Source organism: Bos indicus, chromosome 17 (assembly GCF_029378745.1).
Source record: "Bos indicus isolate NIAB-ARS_2022 breed Sahiwal x Tharparkar chromosome 17, NIAB-ARS_B.indTharparkar_mat_pri_1.0, whole genome shotgun sequence".
Taxonomy (NCBI): domain Eukaryota; kingdom Metazoa; phylum Chordata; class Mammalia; order Artiodactyla; family Bovidae; genus Bos; species Bos indicus.
This window is the reverse complement of record NC_091776.1, coordinates 71,842,588-71,864,056: the sequence shown is the minus strand read 5'-3', so window position 1 is coordinate 71,864,056 and position 21,469 is coordinate 71,842,588. Positions and strand designations below refer to the sequence as shown.

General features: G+C 57.6%; 1 protein-coding gene across 1 annotated transcript; it reads left to right on the top strand.

The window, feature by feature from the left end:
- Positions 1 to 2,655: 2,655 nt before the first annotated feature.
- On the top strand, positions 2,656 to 13,948 carry LOC109571035 (immunoglobulin lambda-1 light chain-like). The gene is made up of 5 exons (XM_070770196.1): positions 2,656 to 2,701; positions 2,785 to 3,086; positions 3,207 to 3,222; positions 13,306 to 13,347; positions 13,485 to 13,948. Exons 1-5 carry the CDS (start codon positions 2,656 to 2,658, stop codon positions 13,802 to 13,804), a joined length of 726 nt encoding a protein of 241 aa, XP_070626297.1. The 3' UTR covers positions 13,805 to 13,948.
- Positions 13,949 to 21,469: the final 7,521 nt, after the last annotated feature.

Here is a 21,469-nt window from a genome sequence, read left to right as displayed (position 1 = left end):
GTTCCGAGGCTCGAGAGTTCCGGGGCGGATCCTCCAGTCGGCCCTAGCACGTGGGGTCACATGGGTTCCCCCCAAAACCTTCCATCTCACTCTTCCCCCGCCGCGGGGAGGCAATAATGACAATTGCCTACAAAGAGGAAAACTGGATGATAAGCATGAAGACGCATCTACGGTTAATAAACTAAAAACTACCGATGTGTGTATCGCAGGCTTCTTTGAATGCTATAAACGTTGTGGAATGCGTGGATGAGCTAATGTAAAACCTATCTGGAAAATAGATTGGAAAATAAAAATAACCTTTTGTGTCAGAGTAATGGTTTTATAGGAGATTTAAAATCATTTCCGTGGCTTTATTTTAATATCTTTCTTTAAGGAGAATGTTTAAATTTTATTTATTTCTGGTTGTGCTGTCTTTGCCGTGCAGGGGCTTCTCCAGTTGCTGGGTGCTCCTCTTCACTGCCTGGCGCAGCAGAGCGCGGGCTCTGGTCACAGCGCAGCCGCTGTGGTGCACCCGCTTTAGTTGCCCTGAAGGAGGAAACAGAACAGGCTCTATCTTGAAAGCAGGACTCCATCTTGGGCCAGACTGTGGACTTTCTGTATGCCCAGTATCTATGGAAATGACAGACCAACTGGGAAACCAGGCCCCCGGAAGGAAGAGCCCCAGAGCTCTCCATGCCTAAAAGAATACCCTAATTATCTGTGTAATGGAATAGAGTCATACATTCTATTCTGCTTATTGGGGTATGGCCCCAGGCCCATTGATAATTGTCCACTGTTAACTACCTAGGCTTAAGGCACATGCTGCTGCTGCTGCTAAGTCGCTTCAGTCGTGTCCAACTCTGTGCGACCCCGTAGACGGCAGCCCACCAGGCTCCCCCGTCCCTGGGATTCTCCAGGCAAGAGCACTGGAATGGGTTGCCATTTCCTTCTCCATAAGGCGCATGATCACGGGTTAACCTTGACTGTATCTTTCTGTTTCCTTTGTTCAGACTAGTTTCAGGGAACCTTATACACTTAGGGTATATAAGGTTTTCACAAAAACTGGTCGGGGTCCTTGGCTAAGAGGAGAGTCTGCCTTGGGCCCGCCGGTGTAATAAACTGCACTCCACTATTTGCATTGTCCTTCTGAGTGAGTTTGTTTCCCGTGGCTACAACAGCCCCAGGGCGTGTGGAACCTTCACACGCCAGGGACCGAACCCATGTCCCCTGTGCTGGCAGGCGAGTTCTTAACCACTGGATCACGAAAGGAGTCCTGCAATGTGATTCTGGCCCCGGCTACGTGGAGTTAGGGGGACTTGCGCAAATTCAGGACACAACCCCGCCCCAAAAAAACCCATCCCTCATTTCAAACACCAGCTGCAAACTCAGCTATCTGCAGGCCACCTATATTTCTGACCAAATGGCCACAAGTTTGAGGGGGTGTTCCCCAAACCCCCTCAGGCTGGATGACTGGTAGAAAGCCTCACAGAACTGAAGAAAGCTCCATCCTCACGATTCCAGGTTTGTTGTAAAGGCTACAGACCAGGAGCAGTCAACGGAGAGCTGCACCAGGGCGTGGGGGTCCCAGAGGTAGGCTGCTGTGTCCTCAGGCTGCCTCTCCCTCCTGCATGTCCACAGTCCAGCAGTCTGGGAGGCTCCCCTGAGCCTCGGTGTCCACTGGGGTTTCATTACTCAGGACAGTTCCGGGGACCACTGGCTCTGTGATTGGACTCTGTCTCTAGCCCCTCTCCCCGTCCTGGGAGCTCAGCTCAAAGCTCCCATCTTCCCATTGCTGGGTGGGGCTTTCCTCACGGCCAGCATCCTTCGCAAATCACCCATTGGTATAACCTCAGGGGCCCCCCGAAAAACAAGCGCTGTATTTAGAGGCTGCCTCCCAGGAACCAGGGACGAGGAGCAGCTGATTCTTTACTATACACACCGTGGTCCGCGCACAGCATCTCATTTATGGACCTAAGGACCCAGGGGCAGGACTGGGCCCCCAGGACCACCAAGCTCACAGATGCCTCCTCCCCCGCTCCCTGGCGAGACCCCCGTGAGGACGAGGGGCAGAGGCCTGGGGCAGGGCTGAAGGAGGTAAGGCCACCTCTGCCCCCTCCTGAAAGCCCGCCCAGATGGTTCCTTTTCAGGAGCTGCTAGTCACTCCGGGTTCACTCCAGGGGGACAGGGGCTGGGTCTGGAGGGGGCGTTAGGGGCATGTTAGGGGCATGCGAGGGGATACAGCGGACCCTCACCCAGGGCCCCTACACTTTCTGCAGCACCCAACAGGTGTTTCCCACCATGAGGACCTGTCCTCTCTTCCCGGTTCACCACACACAGAAGTGTGCACAAGAACCTCAGTCTGTGGGGCTCAGCTTCCTTTGGGGGATGCGGAGGTCACCCCCTTGGGGACTCCATCCTGGCCTCCTGGGCACTGGGCTGTGAGCCCCGGGCAGGTGCTTCCTCCCTAAACACTTCCCCTGGGTTAAGGCAGGAGCCACAAAAGCCAGCACGCGGCCGTTCCCCCCAACCGGCATCGCAAACCCAGGGAAGTTTGGGATGGCCACCGGGAGCCAGGGGTGCCAAGGCCCCACCCCTGGGAGGTGGCGAGGAGGGCAGAGGAGGGGACTGGCCCTGTTCCACGAGGACCCTGGTGGCAGAACTCTGCTCCGCCGCACCATGTCCTGGGCCCTCGTCCTCCTGGGGCTCCTGCTCCACCACACAGGTGAGAAGCCCCGGAGCTGGCGGCTCCCTTGCCCTTCCCGCACCCTGCTCTGCCCCCGTGCCCACATGCCTCTGTGTCCCCAGGATGCAGCCCGCAGCCCGTGCTGAGTCAGCCGCCTTCCGTGGCCTCGTTCCTGGGAGCCACCGTCCGCCTGGCCTGCACCCTGAGCAGCGACCATGACGTCAACCTTCACAGCATCTACTGGTACCAGCAGAGGCCCGGCCACCGCCCGAGATTCCTGCTGAGATATTTCTCCCCCTCCGACAAGAGGCAGGGCCACAAGGTCCCCCCTCGCTTCTCCGGCTCCAAAGACCTGGCCAAGAACACCGGGTATTTGAGCATCGCTGAGCTGCAAGCCGAGGACGAGGCTGTCTATTTCTGTGCTGTGGGGACCCCGGTCATGGGGCGGAGGCGGAAGATACAGAGAGAGAGGGCAGAAAGGGAGCTGGCCACCCTGGGCTCCCCGGGCCCCCGGGCCACACTCCCCTTGCATTAAAGGCCGGAGGCCGCATCCCTCTGGGGTGGGGTGGGGGTGTGGACAAGGAGGCTGGGCGGTGGGCTGCCCAGGGCCAGAAGACACTCCTGTGAACCCCCTTGGAGGCTGGATTTGGGGATTAAAACTGCTTGCATCTTGGGAAGTTGTTCTGCCGAGTGGTCTGAATTGGTTCGGAGGAGGCCCAGGATGCTTTGTGAACAGTCAGAATGAGTGGAACGCACCTGAGAACCAGCCAGGGTGAAGGTCCCAGGAGACTGGCTGGCCATGGTCTGCTTGGCCGGAGCCCCTGGGCTGTGGGTCTTCCGGGACGGGGGGCTGACATGGCCCCTTGGAGGTGCCCCTGCCAAGGACAGAACCTGCTGTTGTACCTGACTGTGGGCATGGAGTAAGCAGTTTAGAAAACACCTTTGCTGGCCCTCTGGGGAGAAGAGCGATGCCCAGGGATGGGTGTGGACTCGGTCCCCCGCTGGGCCAGACGGTTCTGTGCCATGGGGGACTGGCCTGTGCACTCCAGGGGGTCCAGCGGCATCCCTGGCCTCCACCCCCCCCAAAACAGCCTCCCGCCCGTAGTTATGACAACCACAGGCGTCCCCAGACATCGCCAAAGGTCCCCAAGGTGGCAAAATCGCCCCAACTGAGACACCCTGAGCCAGGTGAGAGGAAGTGTTCTTTGTAAAAGGCACAGATAGTAACTAGTTTTGGTTTTCTGGGCCATACGATCTTTGTGGCAACTACTTAATTCTGTCCTGAGAGCTCAGAAGCAGCCACAGACCCTCTGAACGCACAGGTGTGACTGCTTCCTGTTAAACTTTTACAGAAGCAAGACAGGGCCGGGCTGGTGGTGGCGCTTGGGCCGTGCTCTGCTGACCCTGCTCTGGAGAAACACCCGTTCCTGCCTCCAGGTTACAGCCAGACCACACTCGGTGGGGTGAGCAAGGCCGCCCGAGGCTCCCTGTGCCTGTGGACTCGGGGGTATGAACCCCTCAGGACCCCAGAAGACCGCACGGGCAGGGATGTGGCCTCACCAGTGGGTTTGTTGGGTGAAGGGAAACGGTGGGGTCCTGCTACTCTGGCCCATATCTGCACCCTGAGCCCCGAGGTGCGGGGTCCGCGTGTGCCCTGCAGAGAGGGACCCTGTACATCCACGTCCACACCACATGTGGACATGTCTCCCATTCAGAGAGGTGCCAGGTGAACCATCTCCCCTGACTCCAAACTGGACTGAGAATGTCCATTTCTTAAGACTGAAAAGACCCTCAGGGGCAGCCCTTCCCTATGTGTGTGTGTGTGTGTGTGTGTCCTGAGTTTCCTGTAAAACCATTTATCTCAGCTCAGGCCTTTTTCCAGCCTCCTCTGGGCTTCCACTGTCTGAAATGCACTGAGTTCTTCCCACGTCAGACCTTTGCCCCTGAGTGCTTTGCTTCCTGCATCAGAGCTTTGAACTGTGGTGTTGGAGAAAACTCTTGAGAGTCCCTTGGACTGCAAGGAGATCCAACCAGTCCATCCTAAAGGAAATCATCCCTGAATATTCATGGGAAGGACTGATGCTGAAGCTGAAGCTCCAATACTTTGGCCGGGAAAGATTGAAGGCGGGAGGAGAAGGGGACGACAGAGGATGAGATGGCTGGATGGCCTCACTGACTGGATGGACATGAGTTTGAACAAGATTCGGGAGTTGGTGATGGACAGGGAAGGCTTGTGTGCTGCAGTCCATGGGGTCACAAGAGTCGGACATGACTGAGCGACTGAACTGACTGGGCTTCCGCTCTCTGAAATGCACTGAGTTCTTCCTGTATCCGACCTTTGCCTCTGGTCACGGACCTCCAGGCCCCGATTTCCAGAGGCCAGGAAGGTGGTCCGCGAAGAGCTCTGTCTCTTGCTTGTAACCAGCCCTTCTCTTGCTTCCATCCTCTGTGATTCTGATATTCAGAGTCACAGTAAGAAACCCAGAGAGCAGGGAGTCCTGTCGGCTCCTCCATCATCCTGCTCCCAAGTCCGACCCAGAAATGCAGAACCCAGCCAGCTGGGACACGCCACCAGTGGCACTGAAGGCCAGGGCCCAGACATCCTGGCCCGAGTTGGACATCGAGGCGCGGGGGAGGGGATCTGAGAGGACCCAGGGGTCTGGTGGGAAGGAGCCTACCTATCAGACGCAGTGAAGCGCAAGGGCTCTTCGTGCACACCGAGGCCCGTGTGAAGTGCAAGGGCTCTGCGTGCACACCGAGGCCGTGCGGTTGTGACGGGGGTTTGGCACCTCGAGCTGGGGCAGGTGACCCCACTCAAAGAGGCCGGGTGGGGTTAACATTCAGAGGCCCTCCGGCGCAGGGAGGGGCCTGGCTGGCGTCTCATTCTACACCGCCTTTTTGTGATGTGCACGCAGTTCATGACAGGATGTGAAATGAGGACATTTTCATTCCAGCAAAACTAGGAGGGACACGTCCCCTCATCAATGATTGAGGTGCCCCAGGGACTTTCCTATAGTAAAGGCAGGATAAATGTCTGATCTTCCCCCTCTATTTACCAGTCATCGAAAATCCCAAGTCAGTGTACCAGCATCCCCCACCTTGTTAGCACCATCACGAGCTCATGGGTATAAGATACTGAGGTGTTTAAATCCACTGCGATTGTGGGAAGTTTTTCTGTCTTAGGGCAGCAGAAGGCCTTTCAAGTCGGTGCCTAACCAGAGACACGGTGGTGCGTCGTAAACAGCTCATTCAGTTTTGTCTTTAAAACATTTGGGCCAAGTCACCTTCACTTCAGCTGGTTCTCTAAAAGATGATGATTTTTTTAAATAAAGAGTTGGTGTGTGGATCTTCACTATTGTCGGTTTTCCTTTATTTTTAGTTTTGCCATTCACCTCTTTTATTATTAATTTAATTTTTAATTTATTTTGGAGTGTAACTGACTCGCAGTGTTGGGTCAGCTTCGGGTGTACAGCCGAAACCTTCAGTCACACACGTGTCCATTCTCCGAGTTCCTGTCCCAGTTAGGTTCTTAGAGAATAGTGAGCGGAGTTCTCTGTGCTTCGTATACAGTAGGTCCCCATTAATCATCTATATACAACCATGTGCATGTGTCAACACCAAACTCGCAACTTCTCCCCCGTCACATTTCCCCTGTGGTAGGCCATGGGTCTGCTCTCAGGCCTGTGAGTCTGTTTTTGTTATGTATACAAGCCCGTCGGCACACTTTTTCTCGAGTCCACGTAGAAGTGATGGAGTATGGTATTCGTCTGTCTGAGTTACTTCAGCGTGACGGTCCGTCTGCGTTGCTGTGAATGGCATTAGTTTATTCTTCTTCATGGCGGAGCAATATTCCGTTATATACACATATATATGTGTGTGTACATATATAGTGGCTCGGATGGTAAAGAATCTTCCTACAATGCAAGAGACCTGGGTTCAATCCCTAGCTTGATAAGATGCCCTGGAGAAGGAAATGGCAACCCGCTCCAGTGTTTGTGCCTGGAGAATCCCACGGACACAGGAGCCTGTTAGGCTACAGGCCCCGGGGCCGCAGAGTCGGACACAACTTCGGGCAGCGGAAGAAAAATTAAGGAGAAATTCAGGAAAACACAACCCACCTTACACCACTCACTCAAAAGTGAAAAAGAAAGAAAGCCATTAAAAAACAAAGTTAAAGCTCTGTTTGCCACCCTCAAGGCACGGTGGTGCCCGGGCTGGAAGTCATGACAGGTTCTCCTCCGCTGGACTCTGTGTGGACTGCAGAGAGGCAAGTGGGGCTGGGAGGGTGGTGGTCCTTACGGGCCGACCTTGACCCCTTCACTCCCAGTGACTGCCGTCCAACTGGGGGCGGTCTGGAATAGTCCCTCAGATCAGACACCTCCTGTCCTTCCCGGCGTCTCGTCAGCACATCCTCGACCCAGAGGCCCAGAGACGCAGCAGCTTGAGTTCAGCATCACGTCCACGGACCTCAGAGCTGTCCTGGGGAAGCACCAGCAGGGCGCAGTGCAGGCACCCACAGGCTGGCAGCGCCCAGCGTCACCTGGGGGCTTGTGAAAAATGCCACGTGTCCAGGCCGCTGTAGACCCGCTGAGTCTGAACCCGCATCTTCACAGGTTCCCGGCAGCTCCACGCGCGAGGAGGAGCACATCCGGCACCCCTGTCGTCCGCCTCAGCCTCCCTTGTTAGGACACTTCCACTTAAGATGCACGTGTGGTCCAGCAGCTGATGCTCTGAAGATGCTTCTCAGTCACTCACCCCTCCAGGGTCCCTGGGGTCCAGCCAGATGCGGACTTCTGACCGTGGCCACGGCAGGATACGTGGTGTGCAGCAGCAGCCAGGCACAGGCCACGGGGCGGGGCAGGTGTAGCTGGGGGTCCCTGAATTGATGGACAGCCCCTTCTTGTCCCCAAGACCTAGGGCTGTCCCCAGGGGAACCACCACTTCCCTGGGCAGTGGGGGAGTGTCACACCTGCCTGGGGGCTGGGAGGGACCAGCTTCCGCCTGGGACCCCGGGGGAGACCCAGCCCCCAAAGTGCAAGGAGCTTAGGTTCCAGCTGGAGTGAGCCAGGCACCACAGTGGGGAGAAGCTGGACTGGGTCGGGGCCCCCAGGGGCTCCCCCACACTCTGCATGGCGGCTGTCAGGGTGACCCCACCCCATTACTGTTCAGGGCCTGGCCCATCTACCCAAGAACTGTGAGGTCTCACGATTCAGTATCAGGCCCTCGCAGACGCCTGGTCAGTGCGTGTGGAACACGGGGATCCAAGCGAAGTCACGTGGTCTGTGGACCTGACCTCCCCTTCATGAACTCCCGGTTACCTGGGGGAGTCAGTCTATCTGCCACAGCATCCCGTGACTGCACTGGGCAGGTGCCGACAGAATGTCTGGGGAGGCCTGACCACGAGGGCATGTGGCTTTCACGAAATTCACTTTGGGGGCCCCTGGGGAGAGTGTCAGGGCAATGGGCAAACCATCGGGACCTGAAGCAGAGAGTAGTTTCAAACATGAACTTGATGCGCAAGCGTGGATGGGACAACGAGCTTCGTCTCCTACAAACACTGGATCAGAACCACATTCTCCAAAGGTTCTCCTGTCAAAACCTCCTGTAAGAAATCCATTTCCCGTCACCATCCAGAGCGTACTGATGCATTAGGCTGACCGAGGCAGGACCCCACGACCCCGCCGCCCGCCCTGAGTGCAGGCGCTCCCTGGCCCCGCCTGCCCCGCACGGCCTCACTGTTGCAGGGTGCTGGCTGCTCCCGACTGCGTCGGTTCTACAACCTCCATGATGCAAACTTTGAAAAGTGGCAGTCGATGGCATCAGGGCTGCATTCATCTCTTGATGGCTGATGGTTCTCCCCAAGGCACACCCGATGGGCCAGCTGCAGGAATGACAGTAATGCGTGTAATAACAGCAGCCATCTATCCGCGCTGCGGGTGGAGCGCTGCTCAGCTCACACAGCGCTCTGCTGGATGGATTCCGTGTGAGTCCACTCATACAAGGTCCTGTGCGCGTGTGTCTGCGTGTGTCTCTGCGTGTGTGTGTGTGTCTGTGTGTGTGTCTATGTGTGTGTCTGCGTGTGTGTCTGTGTGTGTGTCTGTGTGTGTCTGCGTGTGTGTCTGTGTGTGTCTGTGTGTGTGTGTCTGTGTTGTGTCTGTGTGTGTGTGTGTCTGTGTGTGTCTGTCTGTGTGTGTCTGCGTGTATGTCTGCATGTATGTCTGTGTGTGTGTGTGTGTCTGTGTGTGTGTGTCTGCGTGTGTGTCTGTGTGTGTGTGTTTGTGTGTGTCTCTGTGTGTGTGTCTGTGTGTGTCTGTGCGCGTGCGCATGTGCGCCCCGTCGTGTCCAACTCTTTGGCACACCCTGGACTGTAGCCCGCCAGGCTCCTCTGTCCATGGAATTTCCCAGGCAGGAATACCTGGTGCCTAGAGGAGTCAAAATCATAGACCCTGAAAGCCCAAGAAGGTTGGTTCACAGCGCCTGGGGAGGGGATGCGGAGCTCGTGTTTAAGGGAGACAGAGCGTCAGTGTGGGAAGAGGAGGGCGTTCTGGGGGAGGCTGGAGGTGACGGCTGCTCTTATTATGTTTACTATGAGGGTGTGTGTGAGAGACGCACGGATGTGTGTGTGTGTGTGTGTGTGTGTGTGTGTGTGTGTGCGAGACCCATGGATGTGTATGTGTGTGTGAGAGAGAGATGCACGGATGTGTGTGTGTGTGTGCGAGACCCATGGATGTGTGTGTATATGTGTCTGTGTTTCTGTGTTTCTGTGTGTGTTTGTGTTTCTGTGTGTGTGTGAGACCCGTGTGTGTATGTGTGACCCATGCGGGAGAGGGGTGTCACCCAGGAGGTGCCCAGTTTTGTGATGAAACCACGGTTCCCTGCCCTGCAGCCGGCCTGTAACCTGGGCCCTCTCCCCACCCCCACCTCAGCCGCGGCCTCGCCACCCTCCCGACCCCCTCAGGAGACGCCCAGGGCGCCCTTGGGAACGAGGGCGGGAGCAGCTGTGTCCCCTAGGTCCCTGGGGTGGGGCTGGCAGAGACTGCATCGTGAGGCGGTTGAGCCCTGGATTCCGACCAAGCAGGGCAGCTGGCAGAAGCCTCCCAGGAGAGGCCCCCCAGAGTACCGGCCCTGGGCCCTGGGGGAGGGGTCGGTGCTGGAGGCAGGGACAGAAGGCCAAGGCAGAGGACGGGCCCCACGGGACGGGGCGCACCCGGACAGCCCCTGCCAGCAAGGGGAAGCGGGGCACTTTCGACCCCTCCAAGGAGGAGCCCACACCAGCGCGTCTGCCCAAGGTGCCCTTGGCCCTGGGGGCACATGAGGCCCAGGCCAGGCCAGGGGGCCCGTGAGGCCCCTAGGGGTCAGCGCGGTGTCCCCAGGCAGCCCTGGCCTCTCATCCTGCTGGGCCTGGCGGTGGGCGCCCACGGCCTGCTGCCCCCAACGGCGGCGCCTCAGAGCACAGCCCCCCGCATGGAAGCCCCATCAGGAAAGAGCCCGTGGAGCCTGTGGGGCAGGTAAGGGCCGGGGGAGTCGTTGGGGTGCGCAGGGGTCCCTGCTGCTGACGCTGAGGGTGAGGACAGAGCCGCCGTGAGGGCAGACGGCAGAGCGGGGAGGCTCGGCCGGAGGGTGGGGCCTGGAGATGGAGGCTTCGTCAGAAGCATCGGCATTTTGTCTGGTGTGGACTTGTTTGCACTAATTATTTTTCTTGGATTAAAACATCATTTTTCTGGATTGCTGAGTTTTTTGGCCTCGCTTACCTCTTGCACCCAAGAGTAGTCTCTCCCCTGCCCGGCGCTGGTCCTCCGAGCGGAACAGCACGGGGAGGCGGGGGCAGGAGGTCTCGGCGGTGACTGCCCTCGTCCTGGGGTCCCCGGGGCTCCCCTAGGCTGGTGAACCACCTTCTTGCCCCTGTGCGCGCCCCTCTCCCCAGTGCTGGCTGGGCTGACAAGTCCACCCCTCCGGGCCTCACTTTCCCCCCTGCAATGTGAGGGGTGCGAACTGGATGAGAGCCTCACAGCCTGACGCCTGCCCCGTAGAGGCAGGGGTGGCCGCAGCGAAAGGCTGGGGAGAAGGGGTGGCCTGCAGGTGGCTGGTCTCCCCTGAGGGTGTCCATTCAGCCATCGGACCACTCAGGGTCACCGAGAGGGACGGTCTGAACCGAGGGGTCACGTCCAGGAGTGGAGCAGCCCTGTGGCCAGGTTAGGGGCCGTAGGTGGGTGGGCCGCTGCCTGAGCTGGTCTCACAGGTCCAGGGCAGGGACCTGGGATGGGGGTGCTCCAGGCCAAGGGAGCGGGGCCCTGAGGCAGACAGCGAGGGGCGCAGGCCTGCAGGGAGCTTCCAGAGCCGGCGGAGCGGGCTGCACACCACCCTCTCCGTCACCCTGGGACCCGGGGGAGGGGCTGAGGGGTTCAAGGGCGGGGCTCTCAGAGTCAGGCTGGCGTTTTGGGAAAACAGTTCCGGATCAAAAACTGGTGTGAGGCCAGATTAGAGGCTGGAGAAGAGGCAGTGGAAAGGCGACCGGAGGAGGGCCCGGTCCACGCGGACCTATGGAATGGGCAAGTGGATTGACAGTGACGACGCCAGAGGGCTGACGGAGAGCAACACACACCATCAGGGACTGTCAGCGGGAGGCTGAATTTCTGGAACAAACAACACCACGTACCAAGAGTCATAAAAACGTACATTCTACTTAATCAAGCAATCCCACCTCTACACGTGTATCTTGGGACTTTTCAGGGTGGTCCAGGGTTAAGACTCTGAACTTCCACCGCAGGGGGCCTGGGTGCCACCCCTGGTCAGGGAACTAAGACCCCACATGCCATGTGGTACGGCCAGAAAATAAAAATAAAGTTAAAAAATAAAAGAAATTTATCTTGATGATACATCAGAACTTTGGCTGAATACTGTATGTTCTTGGGGAAGAAGTAGAGACAACCTAGACGTCCAATGAGAAGGGAGGGTGAGATGTGAAAGTCAAAGTTGCTCAGGCGTGTCTGACTCTTTGCGACCCCATGAACCGTAGCACGCCAGGCCTCCCTGTCCATCATCAACTCCCGGAGTCCACCCAAACCCATGTCCATCGAGTCGGTGATGCTATCTAACCATCTCATCCTCTGTTGTCCCCTTCTCCTCCTGTCCTCAATCTTTCCCAGCATCAGGGTCTTTTCAGATAAGTCAGCCCTTTGAATCAGGTGGCCAAAGTATTGGAGTTTCAGCTTCAACATCAGTCCTTCCAATGAACCCGTGCTAATAAAATCATAGAGTTGTGTAACCGCCACCCCAATCAAGATACAGAACATTTCTACCACCCTCCCCAAATTTTTCTGGGTTCTTGTGTAGTCAAGTCCTCTTTCTATTCCAACTATGAAAAACCACTGATTTCTTTCTTTGATTTGCCATGCGGAGCAGCATGTGGTATCTCTAGTTCCCCCACCAGGGACCCCTGCAGTGGAAGCTTGGAGTCTTAGCCACTGGACAGCCAGGAAAGCCCTGTCTCTTTCTGATCCTATAGTTTTGCCTTTTCCAGATATCGATGTCATCATGCTGTATGTAATCTCTTTTTCTATCATTTTATTTGGGGATATTTGTAGATTCACATGCAGCCTTAAGACATAATACAGGGGGTCCCAGGTGCTCTTCATCTGGTTTCCCCCAACGGTGATGTCTCGTAATATAAAAAATCATGGCCAGGGTACGACCGGGATGCAGTAAAGCACAGAATATTCCCAGAGGCCTTCCTGGCCACACCCACTTCCTTCCCTCCCAAGCCGGGACAGACGAGCTGGCAACTACTAACTCGGTCTTCTTTTCTAGTTTTGTCCCCTCCAGATAGTTCTATAAATGGAATTGTACCGTTAGCAACCTTTTGGGGACCAATTTTCTTTTGAAATTTTTTTTTATTGGAGTATAGTCGAGTTGCTCATTTCTGCTGTACAGCAGGGAGAAGGCAATGGCAACCCACTCCAGTGTTCTTGCCTGGAGGATCCCAGGGACGGGGGAGCCTGATGGGCTGCTGTCTACGGGGTCGCACAGAGTCGGACACGACTGAAGCGACTCAGCAGCAGGAGCAGCAGCAGCAGCAAAGTGAATCAGTCACACGTAGACATATGCCTACACTTTTTTAGATTCTTTCCCCACATGAGCCATCCCGTGCCACGCTCAGTCACGTCCGACTCTTTGCAACCCCGTGGACTGCAGCCCTCCAGGCTCCTCTGTTCGTGGGATTTTCCAGGCAAGAATACTGGGTTGCCATTTCCTTCTCCAGGGCATCTTCCCGACCCAGGAATCGAACCTGTGTTTTGTAAGCCATTGCAGACTATTGACTAGGGCTCGCTGTGCTATACAGCGGGTGCTTATTAGCAGTCTGTCTTACATATTGTAGTGCGTATGTGCCAGTCCAATTTTCCAATTGATCTCTCCCCTCTCCCACCCTTGGTAACCATAACCATAGGAGAAGGAGGCGGCAGAGGGCGAGATGGTTAGGTAGCATCACCCAGGGGTGCCCTGGGTGCTGGAGGGCTGGCTACCCACACCCACTCCCACAGGACACAGCCCGGTGTCCATCACGCCCAGCAGGTTCCCGCTCCGGCCCGGCCCCCGGGGGCCAGGTCCTAGGTGCTGGCGTGGCATCTGGCCTGAGGGTCCCTCAGCGTGGTTTACCTTTGGCAGCGGGACCAAGGTCACCATACCAGGTAAGCGGCTCTCACCCCTTCCCCAGCCTGTCCCACCCTCTGCTCTCTCGCGAAAGTCACTTTTCTCTGTCTCCCGAGGTCAGAGGCTCCGCCAGGGATGCTGCCATGATGACCTTCCGTCTCTCTACCACCCACAGATCAGCCCAAGTTCCCACCTTCCGTCACCCTGTTCCCACCCTCCACGGAGGAGCTCAGCACCTACACGGCCACCCTGGTGTGTCTCATCAGCGACTTCTACCCGGGCAACGTGACCGTGGCCTGGAAGGCAGACGGCAGCCCCGTCACCCGGGGTGTGGTGACCAGCCAGGCCTCCCAACAGAGCAGCAGCAAGTACGTGGCCAGCAGCTACCTGACCCTGACGGGCAGCGAGTGGAAACCTAAAAGCAGCTACAGCTGCGAGGTCACGCACGAGGGGAGCACCGTGACGAAGACAGTGAAGCCCTCAGCGTGTTCTTAGGGCCCTGGGCGCCCCCCCTCCTGGAGCCCTGGGACCCCAGGAGCGTCTCCCCTCCCACCACGGTCCCCTACGTCCCTTCTTCCCGCTCCCAATCTGCTTGCAACAAAACGTCCTCATTGTCATTCATAAATCCTGCTTGCTGCTCCTTTTTTCCTTGTCTCGTATTTAATCAGCAACCTCTCCAGGATTCTGGAGATTCAGGAATCCCAGGCACCAAGGAGAGAATACCCCAAGAGGACAGGCTCACAGTGTCGGGGTGGGGGGCAGGTGTCGCCCAGAGACGGGTTGGGACCCAATCCCCACCGACCTCTCCTCCTCCAGCACAGGGCCGTGCCCAGCCCTGCCACCTGGCCGGACACAGCTGCCCATGGCTGGTGTCGTCCAGAGGAGCGCTCCATCCCTGCCTGGTGGGGACCCCCACACCTGCCTGCCCCCCGCTTGTCCTTTCTCTGCGGTATGATGGCTGTCACCGTAACTGACCCGGGACCTTGGCCTGCATCCGTCTCTCCGTGTCCTGCTGGGTTTCCAGGCTGGGCCACTCCTGGGGGTCTCCCAGCCCCGGCTCCCCCTTCCTTTCTCCCTGGCCTCCTGGGCTCACGGGGAGGGGGCTTGGACATTAGCTTTGGCTCTGGGGTACAGATTCCCTCTACCCTGAGCACTTCGAGCCCGCCTGGACCCAGGTTCCTGGCCCCTGGGACCCACGGCCTCAGGGACGGAGTTGTGGGGCCTTAGGTTAGAGGGACGGGCTTTCTCATCCCCCAGCCCCTCCTCTGGGTCAGGAATTAGGGCCCGCTCATTCGGGGAGGGGCTGGGAGAGGGCGGCCTCTTCCTGGAGACTCTGCCCCAGTCCCGGTTCCAGGCTTGGGGCAGTGGGGGGCGCGGAGGTTCTCCCTGCATCCTGCCGCCAGAGGGGCCAACCTGGCATAGGCCTGTCTGGCCCAGTGGCAGCATCTTGAGGATAGAGTTCAAAGGCCAAGCCCCCAGGACGGGTCCCTGTCCCTTCCCCAGACCCGCTTTCTGCTGCCTCTGGCCCCCCAGCGCCAGCTCCCCCAGCCCAGCGTCTTCATCCCCCGAGGCCCCAGCTTCACGTTCCCTGCACTCCGATCCTGCCGGCCCCTCCGCTGGGCTGACTGACCCGGTCCCCACCTGCCCGGCGGGCCCACCGCCCCCCAGCGCCCCGAGGTCCGCTCCCCCTCCGTGACCCTCCTGGGGGCCCTGAACCCCGGCGATCTGGGCTGACTGAGTGCATGCGGGCTGAGAGGAGCCTCTCCCCGGCATGCCCCCCACTCCTGATCCTGGGTTCCCCCGGGCCGCCGGAGGCGGGTTCTCTCACCTCCGGTCAGGATCGGGGACGAGGCCTGGGCCCCACCAGCTGCCGGCCACTGACCCACTCAGTGCAGCTGGGAACAGGTCCTTGGCAACGGGGAGTCAGGGGAGCTGGCTGCCCCCCTCCATGTCCCAGGGGCCCTGCTGGGCTCTGGGTGGGTGTCACGGAGCCCCCCGATGATGGCGGCCAACTGAGTGCACTGCCACCGCCCCTCCTCGCTCTGCCCAGCGGGGGCTGACTGTCCCAGGCTCAGCCACAGGCGTCATCTCTCTGCCGTGAGGATGGGGCTGGCCAGTGCCACCCGGGGGTCCTGCTCTCCCTCCTGGGTCCCCAGGCCACCCTGGGAGGAGGGTGCTCCCCTCATGGGTGAGGACACTGAGGTCCCCAGAGCCGAGGCAGCCTCCTGGGGTCTGCTCAGGACCACACACCCGCAGTGGGCACCCAGGGCCTCTCCCGGGGTCACCTCCATCCCCAGGAGCGAGGAGCTGAGCCCATGACCCCGCAGCCCTTGGACGTCAGTGGCCCCCTGAGGCTCCGTGGGGTGGGGGTCCCGGGTTCCTCAATCTATGCTGACTTGGTATGGGGTAGGGGGGCAGGTTGGACGGGGTCATGGGCCCTCTGAGTCCATATAGCAAAGCAGGGCGGGTTCTGTGGGCCCATTTCACAGAGGAGAGAACTGAGGTTCAGACAGCAGGAGGGGGTTTGGGACCTGCCCCCGGGACACAGGGGAACTGCTGGCTGACCAGCTGCGCCCCCTCACCTCACCGCCACCCCCCACTCTTTCCATGGCCTCTCAGCCGTGAGGAGTCATTCATTCACTCACTCACTCACTCACTCACTCATTCAGAAAGCCTCAGTGAGCACCGCTGTGGGCCAGTGCTGGGGGCAAGGAGTCAGGACCACCTGTTCTGGAACTGCCCGTGCGCTGGGGGGATGGCCAAGGAGTCCACCGCTGACGCCCCTGCGTCCCCCAGTCCCTAGATCAGCTCCCTGCCCGCCCGGGCCTCGAGGTGGCCAGGGGCCAGGATAGCCCTGATTGAGGGTCCCCTCCCTGCAGCTGGGGTTGGAGATAATGGAACCTCACTCCCTGGAGGGCTGGGAGGGCCGGTCAGGTGGAAAATGAACGTTTGTGGCCTCTGGGGTTGACAGTTGCTGCTGCCGTTGGCGACCAGCTGCTCGGGGCCCAGCGGCCTCAGGCCAGCAGCCCCGGGCTCCCCGCGGGCCCTGTACCCTCAACCCCACGCAGCTGGCTACCCCTGGGAATCTCCAGGCTAAAGCTAAGTCTAACTTTGCCCTAAACAGAACTCTGGGAGACAGCAGGGAGCCGGAAGGGGAAGAGAAACCGAGCCCGTGGTCGGCGGGGCGTGGGACAGGGGACAAACGGCCAGGTGAGGCCCGCGCGGCGGGACGGGCCAGGGTCAGGGCTGATGTCGGGTGTTTGTGCAGCTCGCAGGTGGGGGTAGCGGAGGCCCACTCCAGCCCCTGCCCAGCCCTAGTCTGGCCTGCCCGCCCTGGCACGTCCTCCCCATCCTGGTCCTGGGGTCCTGGAAGGCCCGACCACAGGGATTCTCACCTCCCCCTTCAAGCACCCTCACTGACAAAGGAAAAGCTGCTGCTCCTGTGAAGGAGCCCCAGCTACACGTGAGGAGGTGCCCAAGTCATTGTTGTTCAGCGCTCAGGCGTGTCCACTCTTTGCGACCCCATGGACTGCAGCACGTCAGGCCTCCCGGTCCATCACCAACTCCCGGAGCTCACTCAAACTCATGTCAATGAGTCAGTGATGCCAACCAACCATCTCCTCCTCTGTCGTCCCCTTCTCCTCCTGCCTTCAATCTCTCCAGCATCAGGGTCTTTTCCGATGAGTCACCTCTTTGCATCGGGTGGCCAAAGTATTGGAGCTTCAGCTTCAGCATCAGTCCTTCCAATGAATATTCAGGGTTGATGTCCTTTAGGATGGACTGGTTTGATCTCCTTGCAGTCCAAGGTGTTCTTAACATCATTAGCAATTATTGAAAACAACAATTACCACCACAATGAGATGCCACGTCACACACCCAGTAGGATGACTGTAATGTTTAAAGAATGTAAAATCCCCAGTGTTGGCAAGGATGTGAAGAAATCAGAACTTGTGTACACTGAGGGTGGGATATGGAACGGTGCAACTGCTGTGGAAACCAGCTTGACAGCTTCTCCAAAGGTTACACTAGAATCACCATATAGTCCAGCAACTCCACGCTAGGCAGGTACGCACATAACCGCTTACTCATCCATGCTCACAGCAGCGCTTTTCACAGTTGCCAGAAGGTGAAAAGATCTCAAAAGTCCATCCACTGATGGATGGATAAACAAACATTGATATACATGAAGTGGAATTTCATTTGCCCATTAAAAGGAATGGAGGGCTGATCCAGTACTGATGAGCCTCAAAAACACACTCAGCGCGTGACGCCAGACACAAAAGTCACCTATCGTAGGATTCCATTTACATGAAATAGCCAGAATTCAGGGAAGTCCCGAGAGAGACAGCAACGTTAGCGGCTGCCAGGGTCTGGAGCCAGCGGGGCCGGGAGCTAGCATGTAATGTGTTCAGGGCCTCCCTTTGGGGCGATCACAGTACTTTGAAAGTAGATGCAGATGGTGGTTGGAACAACATGATGCCTGTACCAAATCCACTGAACCCACTTCAAAACGGATAATTTCCTGTGATATGAATTTTACAATTAAAAAAAAAACCCAAAAAACCTCTACTGACTCTCTCCCCTAGAGGATCTTCAGTTCGCTGGTTCATGAACTTGTGCTGACAAAATCCACACCAAACAGATGGAAACAGAGTGTCTCAAAGCAGGTGTGACCTGGTTCAGCCAACGGACCTGCAGGAAGGAGGGATCCGGGCCCAGGGGCGGAGTCTGTGTCTCCTCCGGGCCGTCCTGTCCTGGAAGACGTTTGGGTGGCTCTGGGGCCCCAACTCCACTCTCCTTCCTTTTATTGAGCGCAGGGGCCAGTCATGGTGTGAGGATGGACCCGGGTCCACTCAGCAGCAGCGCTGACCGACGGTCTAGTGCACGTGTGGCCCCGATCTCAGCACCGAGGCCCTCCCCCCCCCCCGCCCCAAAACCTTTGTCAGGATAGGTTGGGGTGAGGGCGGCCCCTGAGATGGTGAAACTGCGGATCGTGATCAGTCAAATCCATTCTGCCTGCCTGCACTAATCAAGGGTGTTCTAAGACTCGCGTGTCCTCCAATCAGGAAGCCAGAACCATAAAATACCCGCCGGGGTTGCTCTCTAGAAAGCCGGACTCGGCGGCGTCTAGCTGGAGCTGAGCTGTTAGGACTGGGTGGACCGCTGACCCTCCCACTGGGCGTGGTCGCGGGTCCCTGGAAGCTCCGCCCCCAGCTCGCGCTGCAGCGCAGAGGCGGAGCTTGGGTCCACCGCGCGGACCGCGGTCCCCGCACCTTGTCCATCGCTTTCCGCAGGCTCCCCACGCCGCACACCACCTGCTGCTTGGTCTTCATCCGTGAGCACCCAGCCCGTGCCCACAGGGAGGCAGATTCCAGAGCGTCTCTGGTCTCCCTGCCTGGTTGCCTTGTGGATGAACCCGCTCTGTGCTGCTAACCTCAGCATCTCGGTGTTTGGGTCTGCTTCTTGAAGGGGAAATGCATCAAAACTGGTCCCGTAGCAACAGTAAAACCGTTACACGTAGCGCTCACCCCTCCATCCCCCACAGATTACTGACCACCTGTTTCTCTTCGAATCCCTTCAATAAAGAATCTTGGAGGAAGCTTCCGTCTAGCCCAGGCCTCCATTTTCCAGATCCCTGGAGGGGCAGTGGGGGAAAGATTATAATTCAAACAGAAGTCCCAGGTCCATGTAGAACCCAATCACCATTCGCTACGGGGAGGAATCCACGTAGCAGATCAGGCTGATCGTCTGGGGCGGCCTATATTGAAGGTTTCATGGGAAACTGCCTTCCAGGGACACAGCCCAGTATTTTGCCTCTGGCTCCTCGAGACTCCGGGGCTCACCTCCCCGCTCCACTCCCGTCCTCTGGGCTCTGATGGGGCTTCTCCGGGCCAGGGCCCCGCACCTGCAGACAGCCAGCAGCCCAGGGAACAGCAGGAGACAGGTGGGGACCCCAGGCCGGCCCACCCACACAGGGTTAGACCGGAGGGGAGGGGCCAGCCGTGAGGACACAGGCAGCTGCTCTGGGATGGCCTTTCTGGGGAGGGACACAGAAGGAGGCTGAAGTTCTTCCCTCCAGCCCACGCCATGCAGAGTGGGGTCTCCAGGATTAGCGAGCTTCACCCCCAGGACAGTGTGGCCAGAGGGGCCCGTCCAGGGGTGTGTAAAGGAATCGTGTGTTTCCCAGGGACCCAGAAGATGGGACAGGTTGGGACCACATGCACAGGCCCTCAAAAACCCTGTAGGCACGTGAGCAAGGGGGGAGACCAGCTTTCCTTCCCCCTCACCTCTCCCAGAGGCCACATCTGTGACAGGGAGGCTGGACACTCAGCTCTGTGTCCCCTGAACATTTCCTGGTTCCGAGTGTCAGGAGGGGAGGAGACCTGGTCCTCTTCCCACACCTCTCACCACTGCTTCGAGGGCAGACACGCTGGCTTCAGGAGTAGCTCTGAATTTAAAAAATGTCACGTTTTTGAAAAATGACTATCCTCAATTTAGGGCTTTTCATAGAAGAAACCTCACGGGAGGTAAGAGGACAGTGGAGGTGAGGCCTGCCGTGGTCAAGTCCGACCTTCCAGGACAAACGGCCCCCAAGGAGGCCGCATTTGGCTTTTTCTAGATCCTTCAGGTGTAAGATAAGGACGGTGGTCACAGAGCAGATAATTAAGCTCAATGTGGCAGCGGTTCCAGCCCAGGAGGGCGGGTCACAGCTTCGGAGTGGACACAGGACAACAGGCTTCTGAACCGCTGGGTCACAGGCTCGGGTCATTTTTACTCCAGCAGAGGGCTGGGGTGCTGGGACACCTTCAATTAGATCGACCGCAGTGGCTGTCCTTTGCTGGAAGGCAATTGGTGAGGATCCCTGGCTCTGATGCTCAGGGGGTGGGGACAGATGGGCCTGAGATGGTGGGAACCCCCACAAGGAGGAGCTCAGATGCTTTTTGCCCTTAAGGTCTGACTGTAAAGCGATTGTCCCCAAAGCAGCCCCTCTCCCCGGTCACATCGCTGCTGGCCAGCAAACCTGGGATGAGGACGGTGCTGGGATGCCGCAATACATCCTTTAGGGTCACACCTGCATCTGCTGAGACCGCTGCACAAGTCCACAACCAGAAGGGCAACGCTGGACACTGACCTGGGAGGGACACGGGGCTAGAGGCCCAGGGAAGCCCATGTCAGGACAGCCCACAGCTGACCCGGCCCAGGGGGACGCCATGCCTGTGGGCGCGATGCAGGCTGATAGCTCGGCCCCTGAGCCAACATGCCCCAAATGTGCTTCCTAGTAAAGGACCATCATCCTCACCTGATCACTAATAAATACCACCTGTGTACGAAACACGCATCTCACACGCTAGCAAAGTAATGCTCAAAATTCTCCATGCCAGGCTTCAATAGTACATGAACCGTGAACTTCCAGATGTTCAAGCTGGTTATAGAAAAGGCAGAGGAACCAGAGATCAAATTGCCAACATCCGCTGGATCATGGAAAAAGCAAGAGAGTTCCAGAAAAACATCTACTTCTGCTTTATTGACTATGCCAAAGCCTTTGACTGTGTGGATCACAACTGTGGAAAATTCTGAAAGAGATGGGAATACCAGACCACCTGACTTGCCTCCTGAGTATCTGTATGCAGGTCAGGAAGCAACAGTTAGAACTGGACATGGAACAACAGACTGGTCCCAAAGGAGTACATCAAGGTTGTATATTGTCACCCTGCTTATTTAACTTACATGCAGAGTACATCTTGCGAAATGCCGAGCTGGAAGAAGCACAAGCTGGAATCAAGATTGCTGGGAGAAATAGCAATAACCTCAGATATGCAGATGACACCACCCTTATGGCAGAAAGTGAAGAACTAAAGAGCCTCTTGATGAAAGTGAAAGAGGAGAGTGAAAAAGTTGGCTTAAAACTCAACATTCAGAAAACTAAGATCATGGCATCCGGTCCCATCACTTCATGGCAAACAGGGAAACAGTGGCTGACTTTACTTTTTTGGGCTGCAAAATCACTGCAGATGGTGACTGCAGCCATGAAATTAAAAGACTCTTGCTCCTTGGAAGAAAAGCCATGACCAACCTAGACAGCATAGTAAAAAGCAGAGATACTACTTTGTCAACAAAGGTCTGTCTAGTCAAATCTGTGGTTTTCCCAGTGGTCATGTA